This window comes from Chelonus insularis, unplaced genomic scaffold (assembly GCF_013357705.1).
Source record: "Chelonus insularis isolate UGA/USDA-ARS -01 unplaced genomic scaffold, ASM1335770v1 contig_3_pilon, whole genome shotgun sequence".
Taxonomy (NCBI): domain Eukaryota; kingdom Metazoa; phylum Arthropoda; class Insecta; order Hymenoptera; family Braconidae; genus Chelonus; species Chelonus insularis.
In genome coordinates this window covers 2,186,539-2,201,724 of record NW_023276556.1, presented here as the reverse complement: position 1 = coordinate 2,201,724, position 15,186 = coordinate 2,186,539, and the positions used below count along the sequence as shown (strand labels likewise).

Sequence of the window (15,186 nt, the reverse complement as noted above, 5' to 3'; positions counted from 1 at the left end):
AATTTTTTTTAACATAGATTGATATTTTTAGAATCATTAATTTCGTTATAATATTAATAAGAAATAGTCTAATAGATTATTTATCTTGAATCTTTTAATTTAATCGATTACGTTTTTTTGGGTAAAAAAAAAAATTATAAAATTTTTAAATATGTAATTTGTTGAATATACTACTTTTTCATACTCACTAGAAAATTTTTTTTTTTTAGAAATATCTGGATTACAAATGAAAAAAGTCGACAAGAAATCATCAATTTACAGCTTATCAGAGGAATAGCAGATCTTTTGGAACAATCAAATTCATCTAAACATAAACAACTATCCGATGCATGCTTGAAAGCTTTGATAGCTTTTGCGAATTCAACGAATCCGATAATTGGTGAACAGATAAATGGAATGAATTCACGTGGCTTCACGTGTATCTCAGAACTCTGTAAGGCTAATAATAAAACATCTTTTCAATTACTGTACACACTCTGTCAAGTAGCTGATCATCGGCCAAATCTTGGATGTGTGGGAGTCGTAGAATGTTTAATTGATATTTTAGAAACCCAAAGAACAAGTGGTTCAATATCATCATTAATGCCTGAAATAATCAAGAGTTTTTGTTTGTTTGCACGTGAAGCTGTGAATAGAATGAAAATAAGATGTGCAGGAGGCCTTGAATTAATGTTAAATCTTTTAAAGGATATCAAAATTGAAGTTTACCATCCGTCTCTTCTTCATGCTTTAACTCAGTTTATCGGAGATGAGCATAGTATTTTAATCATGATAAAAAATGGTATTGTTAATATATTAGTCGATAGGTTGAAAATAATGGTGCTAGACAATCGATTAGAAGCTAAAAATCATTCAGTTACACGTAAAAGATCAGCTGATGTTCTGTCATCATCAAACGATAGTGCTAGTGCGGGTGAAATTAAACATAATCGAACCAGCAATGGCCGGTTTAGTTTAGATTTTCATTCAAACCAATTAAGTCCCAGTAGCAGTACTTCATCGCCACCAAATTCACCACCATTAACACACTATATGGATAATGATATTCTAGATGAAGATAATTATAGTCCTGTTTGCAGTGACACTGATGAATGGATTGATAATGATGAAAATACAGCTCAAGAAGAGGTAGATTCTTTGACGAGTTACGCATCAACAAATATTGGAAGAGATGACGAATGTAGTGTTATGCTTGACATACTACCAAATACATCTAAATTTAATTACGCTCATATGTGGACATTGAGTCTTTTGGTAAAACTAACCTTGTGGTCAGATCCAATAGAGGGTCTTGCCGATTCTTCAACGATTCAAGCACTCATGGCCTATATAGATACGTCAAAACATCGTGTAGCGCTTTTAATATTATATAGAATCACCAGAAATCATGTTTATTTTATGCCTTTACTTCTTCAAGGATTTGTTTTTAAAGTACAATTATTGGAAAATTTTAAAGAATACTTGGAAGCTTTGTGTACAGTTGCGGAATCTGGAGGTGCTTTTGGTAGTCTTTCGACAACTCTTTTAAGAGGAAAAGACTCGGATAAATACATAGTAGCAGTATCGGTACCATTCTTACTAAGATCTAAAGACAAGCTTAAAACACTTCTTGATAACTATGGAGGTCTTGAGCTTATTTTTAAACTTCTTGCTAATCCAAAGCATTTACTTAATAAAAATGCAATTTTATCCATTTGTCAATTGGCAGATGTACTTGGAGTTGTGCCAGAAATTGTTGAAAATCGGTTAATCACTGTTGATCCAGTAGTGAAAAAACATTCAGATTCTAATTTTTCAAATCATTCTGTTGAACATGCATATAAATTAAAAAATAAAAAAACTGTAACGTTTGAACTTGATGATGGAAGGACTGTGAATTTTTGCCGAAAAACATTGTGTATAAAATCCAGTTTTTTTTCTGCTATGCTTGAAGGAAATTTTTCTGAAGGAGGGAAACAGACTGTTTCTCTTCCAAATGTTACTAAAGAGGGTCTTATTGCTCTTTGTTTAGCTGCCAGTGGTCATCTTTTTAATGGATCAGATAAAGATGAAAAAATAAAGATTGAAGCTCTTTTAGAAGCAGCGTTATTGGCAGATAAATATCTCATGGGCGATGAGTCAGCCAAATTAACAGAAATATCGATATCTCGATTAACGTCAAAAAATTTAAATCGTGCTTGGAATTGGGCAAGAATAAACTACTGCAGCGAACTCAAAATTTGTTGTGCTAAAAATATTTTAACTCTAAAAATGTCACACGAAGATCGAATGAATGCGTTTCGAGATTTTTATGTAGATCAAAATTTTGATGAATTTTTACAAGACCTTCGAAGTATTGTGATGACCGAACTTTTAGTTAGAAATTAACTGAATAGTGATGCCAATTTGAACAATTAACATATGATTGTCAGAATAAATTGTTGAGCACTAAAAACTTCATCATCCATTGACGATAAGGACTAATGATTAATTAGTTGATTATTGATTATTAATTACTTTTACAAAAGTATAACTCACACATTATAATATAATTTTTTACATTAATCATCATATTTAAATAACACATGAATTGTATAATGATTTTATCTTTATATTATTATTTATTTAAAATTTTTTTCATTATAAAAATTGTATATTTTTCTGTATGATAAAATATATATGTATATGCATACATATACATGTATACAAAATACAAAATTATTTAAGCAATCAGTCATTAATTATTATTGTTATCTTTTCTTTTTGTAAATTTAAGTTGAATTGCTTCAGAAGGCACTGATATCAAATGTAATATCATTTTTATTTTTTCTTTATTTAAACATTCAATATGAAATTTTTTCATGAGCTGTAAAAAAAATTGTTATTTTTATTATTATTAATTATTTTTATTAGCAAATAATTTATATGTATACACATGAAATAATTTACCTCGCAAATTGTAAAAATCATTTGCATTTCCGCTAATTTTTTTCCTATACAGCTTCTCGCACCTAACGCAAAAGGAATACTTCCATAAGCATTAATCACTCCTTGATAAACTCCTTGTTCATTTCTGATCCATCGTTCTGGTAGAAATTCATTTGGTCGAGGAAAATTATTTGCATTTCTACCACTCGAATAAAGTGACATGACAATCAATTCCTAAACAAATTTTTTTTTAATTATAGTTAATTACAACTCATTATGGATGATTTAAATGCAACCAATTAATCAGTGTAATTTGAAAAGTGAATGAGTCACACTTGTAACATTCGTTACATTTTATTTTTCGTTTCAAATTTGTTTTTAACTTTAAATTTCATTAGTTATTATTTAATTCAAATTACTTACATTTTGAGGAATAACATAGCCAGTTACCGAACACTCTTTAGGTAATATTCTAGTAATAAACGGCGCAGTTGGATATAATCTTAACGATTCTTTAATTACTCCCTTAAGGTATTGATCTTTCATTATTTCTTCAGCCGTCATTGAAATAGCAGCTGACGCAATTTTATCTTGAATATCCGGATGAGTTGCTAACAAATACAAAACCCATTGAATAGAATACGCTGTCTTGGAAAAAAACAAAAAATTCATTGATCGTTCTTCTATTAATAAAAATTTGATTCATTCGAATAATATTTCGTTACCGTATCTCCAGCTGCGATTATCAAATCAGCTACTATTCTACTCAGGTCTCTTAGGTCAATGCCCTCGTTCTTCATCATATTTAATAATCCGTCTCCTTGATACTTTGCCATTTTCGGTACTAAGATTTGCACTGTCCCCAACGACTCGTCAACTATATTAACAAACCTCCTCCACATCGGTAGATTTAATTTCATCACATACTTGACCGGAAGCAATGAAAACTTGGCAGTGAGTAAAAAAATTTTATGAAGGTTCTGTGCAAGTCTGTCAGTTTCGTCGTTAATGATTTTATCTTTAAAGTGAACCCAACTAGATCCCATTAGTGTTGCCATCATTACTGCAGGCAAAAATACATTTGTCAGCATTAAAGATTTCTCCTGAACTGTCTAATGTACTATTCATGTAAAGGATATTTTACCTTCAATGGACCATTTGTATAATTGCGTTTCTAATTTCGGCATTGGTATGCTTTGGTCATATTTTTCCCACTCTTCGGCTAAACATAGAGCAGCATTTTGGCAAGAGTATGTCATTATTTCCTTTGCATTACATGGAAAAAGTAGAAGCTTATTCATGATCCTCCTAAAGTGTTGCCATTCTTCACCATCCCTAAAATAAAAGATCATTATGCCAGTGATAAATTGAATTATTTCGGAAATTTCAGTTAAAAGAATATAAATATTTATAAATCATTACATGAATAATAATCCACGAGAACATTGACGCAATTCGTTGTATAATAGCCAAGCTTCGGGAAGAAAATGTTTTGGACAATTTCCTTCCGATCTAAAAATTTTTTGGTAAGCTTCTGATGAATTAACAAAAAAAGCTGATACTGGACCAATTTGATCTTTATAAATAGGTCCTAGCAACTGATGTTTTTTGTCTACTGTTTCATGTAAATATTTAGCCTGATCATAATTAATTAATGAAATAAATGATTGTAAAAATGAAGGTTTCGGACACTCCGGAATTACTGAAGTATTTTCCACTAAATTCGCACTATAAAATCGTTGACTTTTATTGCAATGAAACTTTTTTCGGATTGACTTGGAATTCTTTTTTGAATGAACCAAGGATCTAAGTGCATTCGTAAACATGGCAAAAATAGTAGAGCTTAACTGTATGACTGAAGACAACTGAGTATTGCGTTTTTGAAAATGAGAACTCAAGTTTCTCTCTAGGATAAGATGTGAGATAACATTCTTTCGACTGAAGAGAGGTGGTTTAAAATGACTCTGCTGACCAATCATCAGTAATCCTCGCAGGCATATTTAAATATTACCAGGACAGCATGACATATCCTGATAAGTTGTATTGTATAAATACATTTCAAAAAAATCTCTGGAAGACGGTTGAATGAACTTCGGTAATTTTTCGCATAATTTCAAAGAATTTAAAATTTAAATAGTATTTCAATTAGATCTCTTGAATAACGGGTTCATAATAAATAGAGTTACATAAATAAATTGCATTTATGAAAAATAATGTGTGTATTATCAAAGTGCATCAAGTTGACAAATAAACTATTAAAGATTATAAATAAACAAAGTGAATTAATTAATTAAAAAGTATCATGATAGCTTTGCGGGGGCTTTTGATGGCTATATAGGAATGGTTAGTAAGGTAAGTGGATCGTTGCCGAATGAATTGTCGAATCATTTGATTCCTCTCGGCCCCTTCCTAACTTCCTGTTTGATTCCACCAACAAACCTGTGAGTTTAAACGACCAGCTGGTAGCGTGATACGTTGTTCTACGCGTCATTTTTGTCGTTTAATATACAACTAACACACTGTCACATTTGGATTTGTGTTCTTGAGTCTAAAGAGTCGACAGACAGTAATAGGCAGACTTATACTTGTTCGTACACAAAAATTACGTTAATTAAATAATTCTTTTGATTTATACGATTTCACTTGTTCATCATAAAATAATTAATAACAATTAATTAAATGAATATCATGTAAAATAGTGCATCATAAATTTTATTTGTTATGATTATTTTATAAAACATTTTTTTGATAGATTCTAATGGAACATTTTGTGAGGTTAGAAATAACACAACGTATACTTCCAGCCGGTCAAGTTCACCGGCTGGTTCAATTTATTATCGAAAAAGAGTTAATTGTGATTGGCATTGATAAAATCAAAATATTTATTTCATTCTAGATATTTCGAGCAAACGATTTGATTAAAAGTCATTCAAGTTTTTACCCTAAATGATTCAAGATCAAACAAATTTTGGAGCAATACAATTATTCACGATTTACTAACGACTTTTATACAAAAATCATCATGGATACAGACGTAGAATTATGTTTAAAAGATTGGAATGATCTTACAAAAGACTTTAAAGATCTGGAGGTAAGTACACAAAGAAGAATACATTTCGTTTTATTTTAATATCATAAATAATTGATATCGCTTCTTCTGATTTATAAATAACTAGATGTTTGAATAATCAAATGATTTTTTTTCTAAGGCTCTTAATAGAGAATATCTAGCAAAACTAGAAGAAATAACGGAATTACAAAACAAATGTCTCAATGGCATTTCACATCAAAAATATCGTATGAGTGTTATCAGCAAATCTTTGAAACAGTAAGAATAAAAAGTTAATTGTTTGTCATAGTTTACTCAATATTCATCACATATTCTTAATATTTTTTCTAGATTAAAGGCGAGTGAAACTCGACAAAAAATAGACAAAGAAATGCAAAAGCGCAGAGATCAAATTCATGAGATGGAGCAAAGTTTACCAAAGTCTAATGGTACTTATCTGTCAATCATACTTGGAAGTGTCAATGTTTCTATTTTAAACAAAAATGATAAGTAAGTCCTATAAATTTTTACTTATCTAATTGAGTATGATATCTCATCAGATTACTGACATTAATTTTTTTTCTTTATTTGAAGGTTTAAATACAAAGACGAATATGAGAAATTCAAGCTGGTCTTATCGGTAATTGGATTCATTTTGTCAGTTTTGAATTTATTCACAAATATTAGGTAATTGTTTTATTGGATGGTATTTAAAAATGAATTAATAATGAAATGAATACTTATATTTCATGTTAAATACTTACAACTTACAATTCAATTATAATCGTAAAAGAAGACAATTGATTTGCCATCATGTTAAAATAATTATTATCATTACAGGACGCTTGAATTGAGTTTTATGTTTCTCTTAGTATGGTATTATTGTACTTTAACAATAAGAGAAAGCATTCTTAAAGTAAATGGATCGAGAATTAAAGGTTGGTGGAGATTTCATCATTTTCTATCGACTGTAGTATCAGGAGTGTTGTTGGTTTGGCCCAATACTGGTCCTTGGTATGCTTTTCGAGGACAATTCATGATGTTCAACGTTTATATAAGTAAAGTATTTTGTTTATCTCTATCATTAATCAAAAATAAGAGTAATTTTATTTACTTATATGTATTTTTTTTAAGGTTTTGTTCAGTATCTACAATTTAGATATCAACATGGAGTTTTATATCGGCTTAAAGCTCTTGGAGAACGCCATAATATGGACATAACTATTGAAGGTTTTCACTCATGGATGTGGCGTGGACTTTCATTCCTTCTACCTTTCTTATTTATCGGCTACTTTTTCCAATTATACAATGCCTACTCACTTTATCGTTTAATGACGCATCCTGAAGCAACGTGGCATGTTCCAGTACTTAGTGCCATGTTTTTTATTCTTTTCCTTGGCAATGCAATAACCACAATATTGGTCATTCCACAAAAATGGCAAAACCGTTTGAAGAATCACTTCCCTACTGTTTTTAATTTTAAATCTGACAGAAGGAAAAGTACAACGACAAAGAATGATGTTCAATCACAAATAGATAAATCTAGCGGAAATAATACTGAAAAAACTGACAAGAAAATAGCATAAAAAAACTTGGTTTTAAAAATTCTACATTACTCCGGTTAAATGTATTTATTTAGGACTTATCGTAGATTAGTTAGTAGCTTAGTGGATTATAGTATTCTACTGGGATTACTATTTTTTTCATAAGTTTTCATTAATATACGCCATTTTTTATATACACATGTCTCAATAAAAAATTTGTAATTATTGTAGAAAAGAGCGCACAGCTGAGTTTGCAGGGAAAACGTAAATAATAATCACTGTTTCAAAGAAATGAATAAAAACTTAATTTATACGCATTATTTTGTATTAATTATGATCTGAAAATTGTACGAAAAATTGATACAATGAACAACATATTACATAAATGAATAAAAATAAGTACAAAGTTGAATGTGTGAGAGAAAAAGAAAATAATAGAGAAAAAGAAAAAAGATTTAGGCGCATACTCATGAATTTTATCGTTTCTCAACTATCAGAGTATACTTAACCTCATTTGCGAAAGTAAACAAATATGTGTAGAAGTGAAATAATCTAAGACATTTTTTAACTTACAATTATGCCATTCACAGCTGACGCAGCAGCTCATCAAATTCAAGAACGATTGAAAAATATTTATCAGTTAGTACGAGATATTGAAAATGAACGAAATCGATCCGAAGTGAATTTAAATAATATAACAAAGGCGCACGAAAAAGTGACGCCAGATGACAAGATAACACCTTATTATCAACAAAAATTAAAAACCTTATACAACTCTGCAATTCAAGATGCTCAACAAGAAGAAGAATTACTTCGCTCAGCTTTAACTAAAATAAATGAAATTCGAGCTATTAGAAATGAGAGAAGAATCCAAGCACGTAATGCTGGAAATAAGGAAACGATTAGGAGAGGTGCTTTGATGAAAATGTTACAAAGTACTGCAGCAACTTTGCCTTTGTATATTGGCAAAACACCGGGGGCTAAAGCTCCACCACTTTGTGGAGCAGTACCAGCAGAGCCAACATACATCGCTAAGATGGGAGATATGGTGGCAGCCTTAGTCAAAGGCTCTGAAGAAGAAGAAAACTGGATTTTAGCTGAAGTAGTTCACTTCAATCCAGCTACAAATAAATACGAAGTTGATGATATTGATGAAGAACAAAAAGATCGACACACATTATCGAGACGAAGAGTAGTTCCATTGCCTTTGATGCGAGCTAATCCTGAAACTGATTCTCATGCATTATTTCCAAAGGGTTCGATAGTGATGGCCCTTTATCCTCAAACCACTTGTTTCTATAAAGCAGTTGTTAACCAATTACCAACTTCAGCAACTGAGGAGTATGAAGTTTTATTTGAAGATGCAACTTATGCTGATGGATATTCTCCACCACTTAATGTAGCTCAAAGATATGTAATATCCATTAAAGAAGGAAAGAAGAGTAAAAGTTAGCTAATTCAATTTTCGGGATCGAATTCATCAAATTTATTTATCAAATAAATTATTTAAATATTTACTCAACGTATATACTGGCATCCCTACTACGGTATAGTAATCACCATCTATTTTCTCGATCAAGCAGCCACCAACACCTTGGATTCCATAACCTCCAGCTTTATCCCTGTAAATTATGTAATAATGAAACATTGATCTAATAAAGATACTATTTTAATTTATGATAAACAAAATATTTTACAGTGGTTCTCCTGTTTTGATATAAGCTTTAATTTGTTCTTGTGTTATATCTCCAATTTTAACTTTGGCATCCTGGTGAAATGTTATTTCTTGATCTGGAGTTTTTAAACAAATTCCAGTAAATACGACATGTTCTTTGTTAGCAAGACTGAAAAAAAATTAATAAATAAGTTTATTATTTGAATCAATTTAAAATTTAAATTTTCATAAATTAAAAATCCAATTTTAATTTTGTTTCATCATAATTTACATGATTAGATCGAATGAAAATCAATAGATACTGAATTATCTTCAATAAATTTCAATATCTAATTGGTTCTAGTGAAATCATTAAAAAAATTGATTTTAATCAACGTAATATCAGCTATTCTTTGGAATTTCTATTCGATAATTTAATTTAAATTGACGAAATTCCATAGTTGATAATATAAATTCTATCGTGGTCTCGATTCTTTAAATTTACTGTTAATCAATACAAAAAAAATAGTTTTAATTACCATGATAACATTTCTAGAGCATGATCGTTATCTTTGGGTTTCCCATAAATTGTTTCGCCCATTGTTACAATTGTATCAGCTCCAATTATAAGAGATGGTGGATTTGTATCATTTTTTAACCTATTGTACACCTCTTGAACTTTAAAAGTAGCCAGATCTTTTACATAATCACCATGATTTTGATATTTACTTCTATCGAGATTCTCATCGTAAGTTGATGGCACACATTCTGCATTGATGCCCTAAAAATGAATAGTAAAATTAAATACTTCGATAATTGTTCTATTCATTGTTATTCAAAAATTCCTTTTTTACCAAATTCTTGATTATTTCAAGTCTTCGTGGTGAACTACTGGCCAAAATAACCCTTATTGACGATAGTGCTTGTAAAGTCGGTTCTATCATGACTCTTATTAATTCAATAGCAATAAATGATGAATAAAATTCACAATTCTTAGAACTATTACTATTTCAAGTTGAAATGATCGCTGATAAACGTTTTTCTGAATGACCAACAATGTAAGTTTGTATTTCTTCTTTGAAGAAGTTTCCCATATACAAAATTCTATGTATTGTAGATGAAATTGTTATAAAAATGCAAATAAAATATTACTTCATTATCAAAAATGCAATCAAAATATAATGAAATGGTTTGATTTTCATTGAATTTTTCGCTTTCAGTGATTGCCATGACACCTGTAACTACAATATAATTTCAAATGAAGTTAACTAACTTGACATAATACTATGTATTTTTATTTATTTATTCAAAATATAAGTACTCATTACTGGAAATAAAATAAGAATTATTGAATTCAATTATCTATCAGCAAAATTTGTAAATTTTTTTTTTCTTTTTCAATACAAGAATATACATTCCAAATTCAAATATTAGCATATTGATTAAAATTGAAAAAAAAAATGAACTGTAAAAAATAAATTTAAATAGTAACAACAATAAATTTTTAAACTTTGGCAAATGCTTAAAAAAAATTACATGAAAATTAGTCTTCAATATAATAAATACGGTAGTTCCCAGTCGCGATTGCGAGTTAAGCTTAAGAATATTCTCTTATATTAATTTGCAATTTTTCAGAGTATTCAGATTGAGACATTGTCGAAACGTTTTTGTTGTAATACTTGTAGAGCTGAGAGTGAATCATCATTAGGAAGAGTGTTTTTTACATTTTCATTTAATATTTCTAGCTTAACGTAAGATAATTGACAATGGAAGACGTATTGAATGAGGTTGTGTCTCCAGATGACTTAAAAGTAAGTAATAATAGAGTATTTATTTGCACAGTGAAGTAAAAAATATTTATATCGGCATTATAAATTCAATATGTTGCGATAATAATCATTAAATTGCATGAAAAAAAAATTTATATAATTTTTGCTGATAAGCTATTTTTTGCTGTATTTCACAAAGTAATTGATTGCATCATATGTTTAAATTTTTATCTTTATAATTTCAGAAATTTGAAAATATTTACAATGAGCAATTGCGATCTTCAAATGTTACTCAAAAAGCACAATTCGAGTATGCTTGGTGCCTTGTTAGGAGTAAATATCCTGCAGATATTAAAAAAGGAATCATTTTATTAGAAGATCTTTTTAACAATCATGAAGAAAGCCAGCGAAGAGATTGTCTTTATTACTTAGCTATTGGAAATGCAAGGATTAGGGTAATAAATAATTCAAAAATATATTTTTTACTTAATTAATAAATAATGAATTTCTTTATTTATTGATTTAATACTTTTTAGGAATACACTAAAGCACTTCATTATGTTCGAGCATTTCTACAAATTGAACCTGGAAACACACAAGTACAAGATTTAGAAAAATGTATTCGAAAAAAAATGGAAAAAGGTAAGTTCTTTTATTCTTATTATCAAAGATTAAAATAAAATAACTCATTTAACTGCTTTTTTCAGAGGGTTTTGTTGGGATGGCTGTAGCAGGAGGTGTGATTATTGGTATTGCAAGTATTATTGGTCTTGGTATTGCCAGAGCAAAAAAATAGTAGTTATATAATCAGAAATAATGTTTTTATATTCAAGTGAAACTATCGAGGCTCTGATTTTGTTATTTTTTCATATTAACAATATGTTCTTTTTCGTTTAATTTACAAGTAATAAGCTTTACAAATGTCAGTAAAAAAGTAGTTATTGACATTCCAAGAAAATAATTAATTTTGTTTGTTTTCTTTTTGTACAGTTGTATATTAAGGTTTTTATGTGCTTCGATAAAATAATATTGTATTTAAATTAATGAAAAGATATATTTGGAATTATTTAAAATATTTATCTGTACTACTAGCTTATTCAAATGTATAAATCAATTTTGGAATGAAATAATTAAAATGTACGCAAGCACAAGACTATTGGGTAATTCTGTTTATTAATAAACAAATATATAAATAAATGTACTGTTGTTCTGAGTCATTTTATATTATCTTTCCAACAAATTTATATTTTTCATACCATTTTATAAACAATGTATTTTACAGATTCAAGAAAAATGAGCGAATTTTCTACATTATCAACAATAAATAAAAATAACGTTTGCATCACTCGTTGATAGGTGGCGCCCGTGGTCATTTCCTTGACTTCTACCTGATCCGACTTCAACTCTTTGAATACGAAAAATTCTCAATTTTGTATCCAGGTAGCAGGAGTACCGAAGAAGTAGTCTCAAGATTTTAAAAGTTTTCTCCTAAGAGTGATACCTGTTCGTCTTTATATTAAATTGAATCCTGTAGTTTTCTGTTTTCGAAATCGAGGTGATCAAACAAAATAAATAGCATATGTAAAGTTTCAGATACTTGTTGTTTATTACGTTGTCTAAAAATATTTCAATCAATATTTTTTTTTTTGTTAATATTTATAAACTTCTCTGGGGTATTTCTCTTATCGTGGAGATGAATCTTCAATAAAGAATAAATAGACATTTATTTATCAGTTCAAATTGGAAATATTATTAGTGGTAATTTTTGACAAGTCAGCAAAATAGTAAGTAGATTACCGTAAATCTTATATTTTTTAGATGTTACGAGTATTAAACAAAAAATAGTAATAATTAAAAATTGCAATTATTAATTAATGCTTATTTTATCTTTTAGTGAAAAGAAGATTTTGATTTTCAACCATTTTGTTCAAATTTATCGTTTTCTTAATATTCTGAACTTGATTTTTTAATTTGATTCTTGTTAATCTAATTATATCTTCAAACAAAAAACAAATGCTAATGCAACTGAAGCTAATAATTAAAAACAAAAACAAATTTCAAATTCATCAATCGAGTCACACGAAAACTAATTTGAGATTTTTTTTTTGTTTGCGTTTAAGAAATATTTTTTTAAATCAAGTCTAGTTATCGAATGAAATATTTGGTTTGATTTGATGTTTGAATTTTTTAAACCCTCAATCGAATCTATATTCTTGCTTAGAGCAGATGAATTCGGCAATATGGTCACTGAACGCGACATGAATTATTAAAAAATATAAAAAAATCATTCTGTAGCAGATTTCGAGTTATAAAGTATTCAAAAGATACATCGATTTCTAAATTTATCAATAATCGAATGATATCAAGTACCGTAAAATTTATATTTCTATCCATTTTGAAACAAATAACGATGAATATCAATGTTACAAGAACAATTAATGACCTTAAACCCCAAAACTCGTACAATGTACAATCACTTTTCACAGAAGTAGTTCTATCTCGACTGTGTGATAAAATTATAAAATTTCCATCACGAATTGAATACAAGATGTCTATGATATGTGTATTATCAGTCACTTTCTGTATAAATATTTGATTTAAAATAAAATCAACATGGTACTTTACAATTATCTTTTCAATATTATCTAGAATTTGATGCATTTGTGTGAAGTACAAGTGAAAATATTGCATTTTAGTATTTAATATTTTGTGTAATATTTTAATCATGTAATTAAATTCTGGAATATTTTCATCATTACTTAATATTTTTCTGACATACATTTTTTTTTTTAAATATTGATCATAAATTATTACTGTATGGTAAAATGTTTATGTTCTTTAAACAACTTGCCAGTATGGTAGTTTTGTGTTTTTTTATAAAGTTTTTACTATACATATAAATAATCGGATCAAATGAATTATAAATACATATATGTATAATAAGCTGTAAGAATACGAAGATGATGTATTATAATGAGGATATTTTCCAACTTCTGGCATCTCGTTCCAAGATTAGATGTTAAAAAAGCTCTACAATCGTTGGAGCAACGATTTAAAAGATTATAAATGTATTCTATATGCATGACTAAATTGAAATCATTCTATACCATAACGAATCTTTAAAATTCAGTTGTATCAGATTGCTTTATGTTGAAAAAAGTGTTATAAATTCTAAATAATCAAAAATCATTGAATTGTTAGAAGTATTTAAGTGATAAAGTTTTTTAAACCAAATTCACATTAATTAAATAAAGTTTTGTGCAAAATGTCTAAGTGTTACATCAGCTGAAATTGGATACATTTTGATACAGAGAGAAATAGTTTAGTAAAACTTACTCAGTACAATTAGGAAACAATTGTATAACAGTGCAGATTAATATTCATATCATTTAAACTTGACAAGTATACCGCACGAGTATAACTGTAATAAACAAATTTAATGAAAACACAAAAATTTTTTAATTACTTCATAAATTCACCGATACTTAATGATAAAACATTTCGGTATGATTTAATCCGGAATTTTCAAGGCAAATTAGATATTAAAAGCTTAAATTCATACAAAGTAATGAGCGAAAAGAAGACACAGTTCTGGTACGACTATTAATTCATTTTGAGACACGTCAGTATTGAAAGTAGGCACATTATATAAAATACTTATTGACAAAATGAAAGTTATTTCAAATATTGTTTTTGAGAAAAAGAGTTAAAAATGAATAATCTGACTGGTTTTAAATATTTTCAAATATAGATATGAATTTTACAAATTCAATTGAATCATTAATAAATAAAATAGAAATTTTTTTTAGATAAAATTTTGATAGAATTGATTAATTACTTATAAATATGAATTTTTGAAAGTTACTAATGCAAATATAACATTTATTGGATCAATTCATGTTTTTATTTAGACCATTAAATTTTTCTAACAGATGAACTAAAATAATATTAATTGATGTCAATAATATAACATGTTATTGGCAAACTTTGTGAGTTGTTGTTGTTTTTTTTTCTATACGAAGTATCAGAATGAATAAAATAAAAGATTCTTTTTTTCATTTATGAAGATATAAATATTACCATAAATATGTAGAAGAAAACTATTACAACCATCACAGAAAGTTGAATATAGAGAGATTTTCAGATTTATTCTGGTTATTGTATTTAAGACAAAACTTATCCGGCATATTCTTCATCCGTTTTATCTTTTTCTCTTGTCATCTCAAACAAGATATCATTACAATGCTAAAACCACAGTGATGC

General features: G+C 28.2%; 6 protein-coding genes across 6 annotated transcripts in view; 4 read left to right on the top strand and 2 right to left on the bottom strand.

Annotated features, from left to right (window-relative positions):
* Positions 1-2,558, top strand: part of Rnb (R and B) — an 80,976-nt gene extending 78,418 nt beyond the window's left edge. The window contains exon 5 of the mRNA XM_035085917.1: positions 210-2,558. Coding sequence (XP_034941808.1) covers positions 210-2,367 — 2,158 coding nt within the window. The 3' untranslated portion in view covers positions 2,368-2,558. The remainder of the gene's footprint in view (positions 1-209) is intronic.
* A 148-nt stretch (positions 2,559-2,706) lies between these two features.
* sad (Cytochrome P450 family protein sad) lies at positions 2,707-5,294 on the bottom strand. The gene is made up of 6 exons (XM_035085707.1): positions 4,330-5,294; positions 4,052-4,242; positions 3,633-3,970; positions 3,331-3,555; positions 2,929-3,141; positions 2,707-2,845 (listed from the first exon to the last, which is right to left on the bottom strand). Exons 1-6 carry the CDS (start codon positions 4,884-4,886, stop codon positions 2,717-2,719), a joined length of 1,653 nt encoding a protein of 550 aa, XP_034941598.1. The 5' UTR covers positions 4,887-5,294; the 3' UTR covers positions 2,707-2,716.
* A 569-nt stretch (positions 5,295-5,863) lies between these two features.
* LOC118068370 (transmembrane protein 120 homolog) lies at positions 5,864-7,817 on the top strand. The gene is made up of 6 exons (XM_035085708.1): positions 5,864-5,998; positions 6,117-6,235; positions 6,308-6,466; positions 6,551-6,643; positions 6,797-7,014; positions 7,091-7,817. Exons 1-6 carry the CDS (start codon positions 5,930-5,932, stop codon positions 7,540-7,542), a joined length of 1,110 nt encoding a protein of 369 aa, XP_034941599.1. The 5' UTR covers positions 5,864-5,929; the 3' UTR covers positions 7,543-7,817.
* Positions 7,818-7,947: 130 nt separating this feature from the next.
* Positions 7,948-9,189, top strand: Sgf29 (SAGA-associated factor 29). The gene has a single exon (XM_035085709.1). It carries the CDS (start codon positions 8,078-8,080, stop codon positions 8,951-8,953), a length of 876 nt encoding a protein of 291 aa, XP_034941600.1. The 5' UTR covers positions 7,948-8,077; the 3' UTR covers positions 8,954-9,189.
* LOC118068372 (dTTP/UTP pyrophosphatase) lies at positions 8,958-10,325 on the bottom strand. The gene is made up of 4 exons (XM_035085710.1): positions 10,009-10,325; positions 9,694-9,935; positions 9,198-9,344; positions 8,958-9,122 (listed from the first exon to the last, which is right to left on the bottom strand). The coding sequence occupies exons 1-4, from the start codon at positions 10,096-10,098 to the stop codon at positions 8,987-8,989; spliced, it is 615 nt and encodes a 204-aa protein (XP_034941601.1). The 5' UTR covers positions 10,099-10,325; the 3' UTR covers positions 8,958-8,986.
* Positions 10,326-10,725: 400 nt separating this feature from the next.
* Positions 10,726-12,120, top strand: Fis1 (fission 1 protein). Its single transcript, XM_035085696.1, has 4 exons — positions 10,726-10,965; positions 11,169-11,378; positions 11,460-11,565; positions 11,631-12,120. The coding sequence occupies exons 1-4, from the start codon at positions 10,921-10,923 to the stop codon at positions 11,717-11,719; spliced, it is 450 nt and encodes a 149-aa protein (XP_034941587.1). The 5' UTR covers positions 10,726-10,920; the 3' UTR covers positions 11,720-12,120.
* The last annotated feature ends 3,066 nt before the right edge of the window (positions 12,121-15,186 follow it).

What these genes read in the sequence shown, in the direction of transcription:
- sad (XM_035085707.1), bottom strand. Translation starts at nt 4,886, where the DNA reads ATGATTGGTCAGCAGAGTCATTTTAAACCACCTCTCTTCAGTCGAAAG. An exon ending in TCTCGTGGATTATTATTCAT is followed by an intron (nt 4,243 to 4,329) that starts GTAATGATTTAT and finishes CTTTTATTTTAG; the next exon opens with GGATGGTGAAGAATGGCAAC. An exon ending in TGATTTTTACAATTTGCGAG is followed by an intron (nt 2,846 to 2,928) that starts GTAAATTATTTC and finishes TTTTTTTTACAG; the next exon opens with CTCATGAAAAAATTTCATAT.
- LOC118068370 (XM_035085708.1), top strand. Translation starts at nt 5,930, where the DNA reads ATGGATACAGACGTAGAATTATGTTTAAAAGATTGGAATGATCTTACA. An exon ending in ATCAGCAAATCTTTGAAACA is followed by an intron (nt 6,236 to 6,307) that starts GTAAGAATAAAA and finishes TATTTTTTCTAG; the next exon opens with ATTAAAGGCGAGTGAAACTC. An exon ending in GATGTTCAACGTTTATATAA is followed by an intron (nt 7,015 to 7,090) that starts GTAAAGTATTTT and finishes ATTTTTTTTAAG; the next exon opens with GTTTTGTTCAGTATCTACAA.
- Sgf29 (XM_035085709.1), top strand. Translation starts at nt 8,078, where the DNA reads ATGCCATTCACAGCTGACGCAGCAGCTCATCAAATTCAAGAACGATTG.
- LOC118068372 (XM_035085710.1), bottom strand. Translation starts at nt 10,098, where the DNA reads ATGATAGAACCGACTTTACAAGCACTATCGTCAATAAGGGTTATTTTG. An exon ending in TTGAAATAATCAAGAATTTG is followed by an intron (nt 9,936 to 10,008) that starts GTAAAAAAGGAA and finishes ATTCATTTTTAG; the next exon opens with GGCATCAATGCAGAATGTGT. An exon ending in GCTCTAGAAATGTTATCATG is followed by an intron (nt 9,345 to 9,693) that starts GTAATTAAAACT and finishes ATTTTTTTTCAG; the next exon opens with TCTTGCTAACAAAGAACATG.
- Fis1 (XM_035085696.1), top strand. Translation starts at nt 10,921, where the DNA reads ATGGAAGACGTATTGAATGAGGTTGTGTCTCCAGATGACTTAAAA. An exon ending in TGTCTCCAGATGACTTAAAA is followed by an intron (nt 10,966 to 11,168) that starts GTAAGTAATAAT and finishes TTATAATTTCAG; the next exon opens with AAATTTGAAAATATTTACAA. An exon ending in TCGAAAAAAAATGGAAAAAG is followed by an intron (nt 11,566 to 11,630) that starts GTAAGTTCTTTT and finishes TGCTTTTTTCAG; the next exon opens with AGGGTTTTGTTGGGATGGCT.